This window comes from Excalfactoria chinensis, chromosome 3 (genome assembly GCF_039878825.1).
Source record: "Excalfactoria chinensis isolate bCotChi1 chromosome 3, bCotChi1.hap2, whole genome shotgun sequence".
Lineage (NCBI taxonomy): Eukaryota > Metazoa > Chordata > Aves > Galliformes > Phasianidae > Excalfactoria > Excalfactoria chinensis.
In genome coordinates, this window is record NC_092827.1 from 102,631,123 (window position 1) to 102,645,534 (window position 14,412).

Consider the following 14,412-nt stretch of genomic DNA (forward strand, 5'->3'; position numbering starts at 1 on the left):
GACCAAAAAACAACAACACAAAAAAAACAATAATAAAAAGAAGAAGAAAAGCCAGGGGAAGCTACATAGCCTGTTAGAGTAGATCCTAACCTCTCTGTTGAGGTACTAGAACATCAGAAGTAGAACACCTGGGACGCACTAGACCCAAGTAAATTAATTCTGCCCAATCCATAATGGCTCCATGCAGGCCAGGTGTATCTGCTCTGTGCTTCTGGAACTGAGAGCATGGTGCAGACATTCACAAGTAGCTGTGGATAGTCAGCTGGGTCCACACAAGCTAATTCTCTCAGTCTGAAAATTTCAACTCTCAGAGCTGGAAGCAAAGAAGGTGGAAGCATGGAGAAGACAGTGTCAGTTCAGGGGAGAGAGTAAGAAGGCAACTGCAGCATTTTTCAGGCAACAGTGCAACAGAGTTTGGGGAAAGGAAAAACAAACAAACAAACAAACAAACAAAAAAAAACCAAAACACAAGGATTAGGTTTTGGATCAAGTGAGATGCACCAAACCATCGATTTTCTCAAGAGGGGGTTAGCTGAAAACATACTAGCTGGGAACACACAAAATGTATATTTTGTTATATCAGTGGCTCACTGGTTGCTGGAAAGCATACTTTGATGTGAATTCAGTGCTGAGGTTTGGAATGAACACATTTTTGTCAAATATGAACCCTTGGTGTGAACAAAGAAAGTGTTACTTAATAAAATAGCCTGCAACAGCAGCTATTTATATATGAAAAATATTTCCAGTGAGATAACAGATTATGCTTCTATCAATTTTCACCTTTGTTAAAAATAAACTTACCAGAAAGAGGATTTCTGCCGATTATTAATACATTTGGCAAAGCCATCATGATCAGCTGCTGCAAGCATTCCTATAAAAGTTAAAATATTTTCAATGTTGCAAGTATTGAACAAAAATATCAAATAGTAACCAGCACTAAGATGAAATCAGTATTACACAAGTAGTTCTAAATTACACGCCTCTTAATACATACACATATGCAATACATACTTATTTGTACTCTAAGTAGAAAGCTTACAACTGTGACTTTCTGCTACACAAGCCTTGTTTTGTTGGTTTGCAAGATCACCCCAACATAGTCAAATCCCCTTGTGGTAAGGAGGTAGCTTATCGGTTTTGTGACTTAGAATATAGCAAAATTCCTTGTAATTATTAATGTTTCAATTAAACAACAGAAGATGAATTTCCCTCAATTTATGATCACAGCCTTAAAACCTAAATACAGAAATTACAGCTTTTCTGATGCATTTATGCTGTGACAATCCTGAATACAAAGACAGAAAATCCTATTTGTCTTATCAAGCAGAGTTTTAGTTTGGTAAGTCCCACACTCACGCAGCAGCTTTGCCATATATTGTATCCATGGATAGTTACTGTCAGCCAGCAATGGCTGTAATCAGGTCAAATCCCCAGTCTAGACAGAGCCTAATTCGTCCCAAGCAGAATAGTCTTCCTCCAATTCCCAAATGTTTATTTACAGATGCAGTCACATCAGCAGCTCTGGAATCATGCTTTTTGTTTCTTCCACAGTAAAACAACTGAGAAGATACGGTTGAAATTATAAATCAGAACTAAATGAAACAGGAAATAAGAGTCCTTATAATCTAATGTAAAACTTACACTGAATGTTCTGTTTTATCAGTGCTGTTTTTTGGACAAATACATTAGCAACACCTCAATGCAATTATGTGCTATATCAAGAGAATGCATCTCATATTTTATAAAAACCACACACAATAAACTAACACAATTTCACAACAAAAAGTTCTTGGAGTTATAATAACCTGAAGCTAAAAACTAAAATAATAATGATTATTATCCGTATCTTATTCCCACGTAATATACATTACTGTATGCCAATGCAGTGATTATTTTCCATTACTCCCAACTCCAAGGCATTCCATTCAGAACATATACCAAACACAGTGCCTGTTCAGAGGGCTGCCTGAACCACCCAGATGAGAAGTAATTTCCCAGGTGACAGGAATTGAAGTACCCCCTCCCCCCTTTTTCTTGAAGCAATTTGCTATGCTGCCTTGCTAACCCGCACACAAGGATGCAGGAAAACACCAGCTGCTATGCTGCACTAGAGGCTGGAGTGGGAACAAAACCAACAGTCTTCAAATCCCAAACAAATCCAGGCATTAAACAACCCTCTTTCTGGAATTATCCTCATGACCTCAGATACAGGAAGCTTTATAAATGATCTGTGTGGATATACGCAGATGGGGTTTGAGATATTGTGATTCCTGCTGCAGCCCACAGCAACGCCTATTGACACCCCAGTGATACCCAGACTGGAAAGCTGTAACCTAGATATCTTAATAGACAGCATTATTTTATAATTTAAGCTTTGTTTCAGCTTTGTATAAATCAAACAATTTGTTCAATTTACACACACTTAAAAGGAACTGCTTGTTGTATGAGCAAGAACAGAAGATGAGACTAACGAAGAAAGGGGGATAACTTGAAAGGTTCTCTAGGCTGTCACTGCTCCCATTCTGTGCCCAGCTATCAATGGTAAATAAAAACACAAGCAGTCTAGGCCCAAATGCTACACTGAACAGAAACTTCAAGCAACTAGCTAAACATATGGTTATCTTTAGATATGAACTAGAAAAGAATAAGGGATTAAAAAAAAAAAAAAAAGCAGTTTTGTTTTTTTTTTTAAACTCAAGTGATACTTTTAATTCAGAAAAAACACCAACTTTCATTAACAACCGTTTGTGCCAAGTGAAAGAGAAACTTAACTGCTTATCTCACTGTGCTGCACTACGGTTGGTGGAGCTACACAGTCAGCAGTTCATTTAGCTTGCTTTCCTTCATGGGTCATTTCTGACCTTTCCCTGACATCTGCACCACGTGTACTGCACAACAGCCTGCTACCCTTATACTAGGACACCCTGCACAAATGTGGCCTACACTGAAGTCACAGGGCTAACAAACCTGTTCATCCCCTTCCCAGAAGTTGTGCATGAATATATGCCAGTCCTTAAGGGGAAAGGAAAGCAGCATTTACCCATGAGCTTAGACCTCAAGCCATTGCCTGGGATGTGACACGTCTACTCAGGAGAGTAATGAAGGAAGAGAAGCATAGGACCACTACAGAACATCTCTTCAGGAATTAAATCCTGAGTAGGCTACTCAGAGCTGGGACAGACAGGAAGGAAATTTGCTGGTACACAGCACAACACAATGACTCTTACTGTCCCTTATCACACCACCTTGACAAATCCCCCAATCTTTTAAGAAATCAGCAAAGAAATACCACACAAAAATAACCTGTTTCTGAGAAGCCTGCTCTACATTAAGAGGAAAGGACCTGGACAGTCAGTCCTTCCAAGGAACAGACCTGCAGAGACTGGGAAATAGGAAAGCCAGGCTTCCATTGACTTGTGGGACAAACTCTATGAGCATGCAGTAGTTGTAGAGCAGGTACATTTTATTTGGTTGGTCAGGTGCAGGGGGGAAAACTCCTTCCTAACCTGCACACCGAATGCAGGTAAACTTCCCTATTTATAGAGGGAATACGCGTATATTCATAGTGCGAGGAGTGGTTATTACAATTAATCCCAGAAATTCACTGCAATATTCCATGCCTATTATACGCCCTGAACTCCACCCCTAACTAATGGCCCCATATTGTTCCCATTGTTTGTGCTCAACTACTCTTACAATTTTAATAATATAACAGATTAGCCTTTCATTCAATTCCCCCCCCCCTTTTTTTTTGCTAAATTATTCTGTTATTAGTTATCAGCTGTTTGTTTACACATCCACGTGAAACAACATAGCATACAACATACAAATATCCCAAGGAAAAGTAAATATACACGTTGCCTTCATGAGTTTAAGCTTAAGGTGTTCTTCAACACTCCACAGTGGTTTCATCGCCTTCTTGACTCGAGGATGATGAATCTATGACACCTGTTCTTTCACCTTGATCGCTGTCTATGATGTTAATATTACCAAAAACAGTCCTTCCCACTTGGGCTCAAATGGTGAGTCTGAGAGGGACTTGACATATACATAATCTCCAGGTTTAACATTATGAACAGGTCCATCCAATCTTATTGCCCTTACACCCAAAGCTGATCTTTCTTTTAACTGCTGTTGCAGGCCTTTTAAGTGTCTTGTCAAGGTCTCTTCACCTACTTAATTCGAGGTGCAATTCTGAATCATATACAGCCTACCATATAATATTTCGAATGGGCTTAGTCCTTTCTTCACTTGAGGTTTGGTTCTTATTCTCAATAAAGCCAGTGGTAATGCTTGGGGCCAAGTCACCCCAGCATCCTGTCCTAGCTTAACAACCTGCAATTAGATCAGATGATTCATTTTCTCCAATTATCACCTGACTGTGGCCAACAGAGTGTATGTAATTGCCAGTCAATCCCTAATAGTTGACCTCCTTGTGCTACTACATTAGCTACAAAGCGAGGATCAGAGGAAATAGTTGCTGGAACCCCAAATCTTGGAACTATCTCCTGTAACAATACTGTAGTTACTTCCCATGTTTTGTTGGTCCCGTAAGAAAAAGCCTCTGGCCATTCTGAAATGATATTCATTAGAACTGGCACAACAAAACCCTCCTTTTTCCTGACAGTTCCAAAAAATCAATTTGCTATTGTTGCCCTGGAAGGTTCCCTTTTCCAACAGACCGCACTAGTACCCTGTTCCTGGTACTAGGATCATATAATTACTTTGCCCCTTAGAACCAATTGCCATAAAATACTAAAGGACGCAACAATGTGTCCATCTGAGTATGCACCTATCTGTCAGCTTGCTCTCTTCCCTTTAAGTCATTAATTAGATCATTGTCCTCTATAGAATACCTTATAGGTTCTGACTCCGGTTCAGAGATTGTAAGTTTACCATCTGGAATTAAGGTCAGTTCACCAATTTCTTTTCCTTCAGCTGCCTGTTTTGCCACCTGATCCACCATCATACTTCCAGTTTCCTGTACAGCGTCACTCTTCTGATGTCCCTTACAGTGTAGAACAGCCATGCTCTTTGGTAGATTTACATCATGCTGAATGTTTTCCTTATGTGTAGGCAATCTTCACTCTTTCCAGATGGTACCATGAGTGGGTACCACCCCAAAAGTATATTTAGCATCTGTCCATATTTTTATGGTTCTTGTCAAGGCAGTTATTTCAGCCTTCTGAGTGGAAGTCTCCATAGGTAATAGTTTCTCTTCAACTACCTGGTCAGTAGCAGTTACATGCCGTAACACGGCATGTAGCATATCCTGTTATTCCTTGTCTCACAAAAAAACCTGCTTCTGTCAATGATTCCAAGAATCTTCCACATCATCCAATGGTTCTTCCTGTAGGTCTTGCTGGCACAGATAGACTCCACGCAGTCATACACTGCTGGTTTGGAGGTAGCTCTGCATCACTGTCCTGACTGCTTGGCAAATTGCTTCCTTCCCTCCCTTTGATCAGCTGTGTTTTCTGTTGAGAAACTTGATAACCACTGAAATGAAGACATTCAGCAAACTGACAGTACATTGTACACAATCCTCTTTTGTTACTGCAGTACGCGGATGCCACAGCAAAGTTTCACCTTGGGATGGAGGAACCCAGGTCTCAAGCTCATAAGCCAACCAGTTCTCAAAAATCATTGGGCTGTTCTCACAACCCTGGGTAACACTGTCCAGGTTAACTGAATTTATTTTGTTTAGGGTTTTTTTTCTCCCTTTTTCTCCCTGTATTGGGGCCTTCCTATTCAAAGGCAAACAATTTTAGACTTTCTTTGGCAAAACCAGGCAGAAAAAGGTGTCCTACAATCAGCAAGCCCCATCTACTCACTCCTTAACATGGTTAATAAAGTGTATGGATTTGCCACCATGGGTTGTATATCTTCAACAACTCCATTAATTGCCCTCAAATCTTGTATCAAGCTATAGCTCTTGCCATGCAATTTTCATTGGCATGATTGGGGTGCTGTAATCGGATTCCTATCCAATTAATAATCCAAAATCCAAAAAGTTATTTACTATTTCTTTTATCCTCCTACAATCTCACATCCTCAAAGGACATCGCTTTACCCTGACCAAGCTGGCTCCCATCTTTAACTTAACTTCTATTGGGCTGCATTTTTGGCTCTGCCAGGCATCCCTGATGCCCGCACTCCTGAGAACACCTGATTTATGATTTTTTTAACTTCTGGGGGTACAACATTGCTTTTCCCTGTTTGTGTTAAAGCCAGACTTAAAACTTTCAGTCAATTGGCCATGCTTGATCAATTTTCTTTACAAAATTTCATCTCTACATTCAACTGTTCTAACACGTCATGCCCAAGGAATGGTTTCGGAGAACACGGCATGTACAAGAATTTCTGTATTCTTACTTGTTCTCCTAGCCTGTATTTAATTGGTCCACAAAAAGTCAGCTTCTCTTGCAAGTAGCTTCTACAACTATTACAAAAATCATCTACAGGTAATAATAATTCTTGATGTAGCACAGAATAAGAGACAACTGTAGCAGAACCTCTTTATCCTGCTTCCCCAGCTGCTTTTGGTCCAGTGGGGGGTGGAACTCACCCTGAGCCCTTCCAGGCTGCCCCCTAACTCTTCCCTGAGGGAATCTCTGGGTCCTCAGGCCCTGTTCTGGTGCAGCAACATTGACAGCTGCAATTCTTCCCAATTCCCTTACTTCCTTGCTATCTCTGTTTCTCAATTAATTTTTCCAGATCCCTCACCTCTCTTCTCTGTAAGGACATCCCTGTTACACCTTGTTCAACTTTGCATTCTTCAGCCTGCGTCCTTCCCAAACCCTTTTCACTTTCCAAACTTTCATCATTACAGAAATTAACAACATTATATTTCAGTTTCACCCCCCTCTCCTCCCCAGGCTTCCAGTACTAGCACTGGGATATTGGGTTTCCTTCGATCTCTGCGCATGAGGGCTATTCTCACTTCCAGTGTCTCATCCTACCCCCATTCACAAGTAATATGCACTTTACAGTTACGGGGGAGTCTCTGCCCCCTAGCTCTCTCTCTCACTCTGAGTTGGAGGGAGGGTAGTGCAGGGGATGTATACTCATGCCAGCACAAACTCCCATGATGTCCCAAACTCACTGTTTTCCTTAACCTCTTACCGTTTGTTGTTTCCCCCCGGCCCCCCACAATTCCACTATTTGTACCCTCAATTAAACTTCCATTATCCCATTAACAACTGAACTTCCACATACCATCAAAACAACCTACTCCCTTCAAAATCCACAAATCAAACAATACAATTCTTCACCTTCCACAAACACCCAGCACTTGGTCTCACTATTAGGGTACTCAGTTAAAAAATTGGTCCCATTACTCCCGTTATGTTCCTGGTTTCTTATTCAATATTCCCTCTGGCTCACCAGCAATGTTTCTCCAGTGAGCCAAAATACAACCCAGTGGGTTTCCACATTATGTTTTTAGACACCCTTGTCCCATAGCAGCCTCTTTGGTATCACTTTCACAACATAAACATTCAACAATCACAAAGACAGTGACAATAATCAGTATAATTTATCCTCTGGATACTTCCTCTCACTGCCTCCCTCCAGGGCCCAAACTTCCCTCTGTAATCGTTTCTCACACTTGCACAGCTGACCACCTAATCACACCTCTTCCTTCTCTAGTAAACAACATACCCATGATAAAGATAGAAATCAGGCCCTAGAAATTGATCTAATTGTTTTGCTAATCTTATAGAATCCTCAATTAATGAATTAATTGCAAGCATCCAAGTGGGGTTTGCCTGGGAACCTCCTTTCTCTGTGCTCTTCCTGTATTAAATCTTATAAATTTGTTATAGCCAGTATATCAGTTAAACCTGATATGTGTTCTTTAAATCCCAGCTCAAACCCCAGTCTCCTATGTTCACTGTAATTCCTGGACAGGTCAGGCATCTAACAACAAATACAGGGTTGCAATTATTTTCAAGGTGGAACAAGCATCCAGTTACTCTCATATCATACAATAATACTATTCACACCTTGGACCCAGTATGTAACATTCACACTATATAGCAGCCGTTTATAAAGTACCCATTGCTGGGTAATGGAACCTGGTATACCTCCCAGGGGGTGTGCTCCCACATTGATTGTGATCACCCAACCTATACCTGTGAATCCACTCTCAGGGGGAGCACTCTAGCTCCTTCAACACCGCGTAGGATGTCTCCTCAAATCTTATGAGTCCCTGTACCTGTAATGTACCTGCCCTATTTATAGACAGAATACGTTCATATTCATGGTACAAGGAGTGGCTATTACTCTTAATTCTAGAATTTCATTACAATATTCCATGCCCCAAACTCCACCCTTAACTAATGGCCCCACATAGTTCCCAATGTTCATGCTCAACTACTCTTATAATTTTAACAATATAACAGATCAGCCCTTCATTCACTATAAAGTCCAGCAAAGCTGGCAAATCAGAGAATGACCACAAAGGAGGCAGGTAGGGCTGGCACACTGCTGGAAGCAGCCATACTGCTAAGTGCCACATTCAATTAAAGATCAGTATGATCGGTGCCTCCGGATCCTGCAAGGGGGAGTAGATAAGGGGCCTCTGCAAGGTTTCCATGCTGCAGCATCAAACTAGGAAGCAGATGAACAGAAATGATCAACCTACAACCCATCTTCTAACATTTCCCTCCACACCAACCAACCAGAGTAAAACAAATAAATTTGAACAAATATCTGATTTGGCTACTAAATACCTTTACTCCCTACTAAAATGCCAGACCTTCGATGTTTACAAGTTCTCTCACTTGTACTGTATGCAGGAGCTGGCATCTCACAAGATCAGACATGTGAAAGACTGGCAAGCAAAAGGGGAAAAAAAAAAAGGTGCAAGATGTTCTATATAGCTTGCACTTATACAGGAGGAGTTGAACCATTAAAGTCATCATGACCGAATCAAACATTTACTGAAGAATACTTTATGAAAAAGACAAAAACAAAAAACAAAAACAAAAAAAATCTACTGTAAGTTATTTCTAGGACAAAGGCTTGAATTAGCATTCAAAATCCTGAATCACACTGAAATGGAAGCAGTTTGGCCTTATGCATCTGGTGGAACAGTACCTTACACAAGAAGCACAAGGATTTCTTTGTTTTCAGGTAAAGATAATTTCTGTCACTGGTGTGTCTTCTGTTGTACCTGTTACCTGAAGCACTAATAACTGTCTACAAACAACTACCATCAGGAAATGGAAATGCCTGAGTAAAAGCCAGCAGCACCTACCCCCACGTGTAGTAGCTGCCATGTATCACTGCAGTAAGCATCAGCTGGGAATTCTCACTATATTTTGGAGTTTTTAAGAACAAAGTGTGTGTGTGCATACACATCAGAAAAAGTTTACAACAGTACAGCTACTACAGTGATGAAGTTAGAGGCAAATAAATAGTTCAGAAAGAGCTATAGGCAAAAGGTATTGTAAGAAACAACTACTGACCTGGTAGAAATATTTTATTTTCTTCACCAAAATACATAAGTTCTGAATCCTTAATGATTCATCGTTGTTGACTCTTTTGTTCACATTCCGATTAGTGGACTTTGGATTACTGCAAGAAATAAAAATTACAAAAAATTAAACACAATGAAAATTTATCTTTAAATGCAGCTAATAACTGCAAGAGATGCTCTCAATGACAAGAGAATGAATATAAACGTTATTGTGATTGACAGTCACAGATTTGCACTTCTTTATAAGCAGCCCCATCCCTATGGAATACAGAAAGCAGAACAGGGCTATAATGTATATAATGTAAATATTCCAGCACACACTGCAGACATTAGTAATTATTCTTGATTGTGCAGAGAATTATGAATAACAGAATTCAGACTAGCTTCATTAATGAATACACTAAAAAGCTATACAATGTTATTTTACTACCGTAAGGCACAGAATCACACACTAAATTACTTTAAACGTATTTACAGATAGCTGAAATCTGTCAACAAAGGGATATTAATGAGAGTTTTTGTCTTGTATTCTCACATACTGCCAGATTTTTCTCTGGTTTATCTCTGCTTCTGAGAGGAAATCAATCCCTTTTTCCTTCCTAAAGTTTTAAGGGTGTGAGGAAATGCAGATGAGTCATTCTTTCTCTGTACCTCATAACACACCATGTTATTAACCACATACAAAAGAGCGTAACCAACGGTCATTGTGATGTTTCCAAGGAAAACAATGCAGAATCAGTGCAACGTGCCCACAACTCCCTGCAAAAGGCTTCAAAAAATGCTCAGAGATGGGCCAATGTATCTGAAAAAGTTACACTTCACTCGATGCAGCTACACAACACATCTTCTGTTATTTAATGCTATTACTACACTGTTCAATAATATTACCATAAGGCAAGCATGCACCTAGCTGCAATACTGCACACAACCAACCCACCAGCTTCTCATGGAGGCTCCTGCAGTGCCATGTGCCTGCTGGGTCTGCTGTTGTTCAACAGTCATTAATGATTTAGACAATGGAATACCAGAACTGCCATTGGCAAAAACTGGGATGAACAAAAATAAATTAATAAATAATAATAGTAATTCAAAGAACACTATGATAATTGAGCACCATCCTGAGAAAGTGCAAAAGTGGTCAGACAGCAACGAAACAACATTCAATAAATGCACAGGCAAAGGGTTACATTCAGGAGTCAAAAGCAAAAGAAGAGTAACCTTCTCTAAAAGGGAAATTAGCTGAATACTGTAGGGAGTACAGCCAAATACTAGAAGAAACAGATTCTTTACTTCTTTAAAGACAAGTGCTGTCTACAAAAGAGGAAGTCATTTTACACACAGGTAAAGGAATACAAAAAACAAAATGAGGAAAGACCTTTAAGATCATCCAGTCCAACCACCAGCCCACCCCACCGTGCCACTGACCATGTCCCTCAGTGCCACATCTCCATGTTTCTCAAACACATCCAGGGATGGTGACCCCACCACTCCCTGTGCAGCCCATCCCATCACCTCATTACTCTTTCTGAAGGGCAGTTTTTCCTAGTATCCAACTTCCCCCCAGTGCAGCATAAGGTTATCACCTCTCATCCTAACACTAATTACCTAGGAGCAGAGGCCAACCTCCACCTCACCATAGCCTCCTTTCAATACATTATAGAGCAATAGGTCTCCCCAGAGACTCATCCAGACTGAACAATCCCTACACAACCCCTGGTTTCTGAGGAGCAGCCAAGATGCTACTCATCACCTGCCTCCCTTCCCCAGTTCCTTGGGCACACTGTTAGGCAATAGGTGTAATAGGTGAATAGCTGAACTTGTAAGCATGAGCAGAAGTAAAACGTAACAATATTGCTGCAAAAAGCAAGTTGGATCTTATTTAAAAAACACCTCTGAAACACAGTCACTTGTAAGACAACACTACATAGACTGCTATTTTCTTGTATATAGGAATCTACAAAAATTAAGACATGGATTTTCACAGGGGTAACTGTTTCGCTACTAAATGCTCACTGCCACACTCCAAAGAAGGCTATAAATAAAATATGCCATAGAATATACTACCAAAACTATGCTACTACGCAACTGTGTCACTCTGAATTTATTGAGTCAATCTCAAGCTACCAAGAAATGGGCTAAAAAAGATTACGCTTTATGGATGTGCAGAACTGAACTCCCTTCTAAACTGAATTCATTCAGACTTGTTAAAACCAGAAGAGAAAATCCAGGATAAATCTTAATGGCCTGATGGAATACAGGGATCAACTGGAATCTCCTATTCCTGCATTCATATCTTCAAAAGGCCGATTTGGCTCTTTAATCTTCACCTTTAATCTTAAAGACTATCAGATTACCTCCAAGCTTTATCATCATCTTCAGCTGCACTCCTAATGCCACACATTTTAACTGAGTCTCCCTTTAGAAAATCCACAGCAGAGGGAACCAGTGTTCCCTGGATATGATAATATCACAATCTTTAGTACCACCGCTAAAATTCATGTGCAGTTACACAAATTCAAAACATAGATGTCAAGAGCTGAGGCTGTTATACAAACTCCAATCTTTACACACTTGTAAAGCAAATTAATTACATCTATCCCAGAAATACAATGGGAAATGAACGCGCAAACAAATTCCTGAACAGCAGAAGAAAATAAGTAAACAAATAAAAAAATCAGTACCATGGCTATTTGTGGGGAGGATGACAAACACAAGCAAATATAGGCCAAAGCTTTCTTAGGATGTAGCCTGCATCAACCCTGATATCTTATTGTTTTGAAGCATAGTATTTCACTGCTGGGATTTACACACATATCGCATGTGCTTTATGCTTTATTGGATGATATGAAGACACTTTTGAAATCAGGAGTCATAACACTTAGGCACAATCAAGACCTACAGAGCCATTATACCCGTCTCCAGCTCCTGAATACCAGTGTTTCTCCTCACAGCACAAAAATACCTGCTCATCCCTCACACGATATCCTCACGGTATCAGCAGATACCTTGTCAGCAGTACTACAACAAAATCATTCTTACGTTTCATCTTCTCCACCTTAATCGTTACAAATCCAACAATGTATGGATCAACTCTGACAAGTTAAGCCTGGACAAAGATGATCAGAAATTCCACGGAGTTAATCTTGTGTCGAAGTTAATGTCACTGAGTGCCAAAGATTTTCTGACTTGTTCACTTAACATTGCTGTTGAAAGCAAAGCAGCATTCCTTTGGATTTGTTGCCAACAAATCACCCCATATATCCCTCTCATTTAAATGATGCACACCTTCATCTCTCAACACCAACTTAATGGCTGATGTTCCTTACATTTTATGAAAATACCTGGCTTCTTCTTTGATTAAAAAAAAATAAAATACAATTTAAGGTCAAGAAGTGTCAGTTACTGTTCTTCAAATCCACAGCATTACATGCAAGGAAAATTCTGGCTTTCAGAACATGCCTGAACTGTCAGTGGTGAGTTTCAAAGCACAGTGGACACCCAACAACAGGCTTGACAGATCACTATTTGCACTACACATTGTTACCAGAAGAACTGATGAGGCCCCTCAAAAGAAGCTTCACTATTTTCAAAAACAAACTAAATCCCCTTCCCATTACCAACAACCCAGACCAACTTTAACACTCACTAATCTGCCTGAACTACAAAACACTATTTTACACCATCTTCATTTAGTCAATATAGTCATCCTTCTCAGAAGGGCAGCTGGAGTATTAGTTCTTTTACTTGTTCCTTTCAAAGCACAAAAACATAGCACGATGTTACTTTGGCTTTCTATTACATACTGTTAGTACAGATGTATTTTGTCAGACTGCTGCATGCCAGAAAGAGTTGCAAGCATTTTCAAATAACTGGGAGGCTAATTAAATAAAATTTGCAAAACTTTACAAGCAGAAAGCTTACATTCTAAACATATATCCCAGAACTTGCATTGCTTTCAAGAACACACATCTTCAAATCTGTTTATATTTCGTTGCAATTTATTACAGTTACAAAAAGTTATTTATGCCTCTGTTAAATAACTGCTAAAGCTAAGAAAAAGATGATTTTTAATAATACTAAATACTAACACTTATTCGAATGCACTTGGTTCAGTGCCAGTGAAATAAGATGTGCTGTTGGGAATGCAATAAGCAATAAAATAATTTTTTAAATAAATCATTTCTAAAATTGATCTTTTATAAAGATGAACATTAAAAACCAGTTTTTAAAAGACAGAAGGCTCTTGTGGCTGCCATGCTGTTAACTCTGGGAGTGTTTTTAACACAACACATGCTCTGAACTGGTTCTTTTATTAAGTGGAGTGACTGAACTGCTTCAGTGGCAAATAGCCCAGCAAAATAGGGCAAATCTGTCAAGAAATCAATAGGAAACAGAGCAGTAAAAGATACCCTTAAGCACTTTTATATTTAAGAGCAACCTACTTATGACAAGATATATTAATCTCAATAGCAATAAAAACAGACAAGAGGACAAGAGCATCTACCCCAATAACGCATCAGTTGAAAACTAATGAATACAGAAAGAACTTCAGTGTTTCTGAAATATTACCAGTGCCACAAATTACAGCTTGAGACCTCATATAGTCAAGGATTGTCTTTAATTTTTCATTGACCAAAGCCTATCAGAAAAGGGAATGTGATAATTTAATGGCCTCATGGTTAAACCTTTGCAAGCTGCAAATCAGTTGCGTCCTCTCTCACCATCTGTTCCTTGTTGGTATTTTATGATTAAGTATTATGGCACACCCTAATTTTAAATTTGTCACTGAATGAATATAATTGTTACACATCTTGAAGGGTAATAAATATTGACTGTTACTCTACTAATAGAGTTCTAGGGTACTGCAGTGTAGTATTCATTTTTACATGTAAACGTTGCTTAGGCTGCAATGTATTTATAATATCGGC

General features: G+C 39.4%; 1 protein-coding gene across 14 annotated transcripts in view; it reads right to left on the reverse strand.

Annotated features, from left to right (window-relative positions):
• CCDC88A (coiled-coil domain containing 88A) overlaps positions 1-14,412 on the reverse strand; it is a 71,285-nt gene that overhangs the window by 45,499 nt on the left and 11,374 nt on the right. For all 14 annotated transcript variants that reach the window (XM_072333685.1, XM_072333680.1, XM_072333686.1 and 11 more), the window contains 2 exons: positions 9,474-9,582; positions 802-871 (listed from right to left, as the gene is read on the reverse strand). In XM_072333685.1, the coding sequence (XP_072189786.1) occupies positions 802-871; positions 9,474-9,582 (179 nt within the window). The remainder of the gene's footprint in view (positions 1-801; positions 872-9,473; positions 9,583-14,412) is intronic.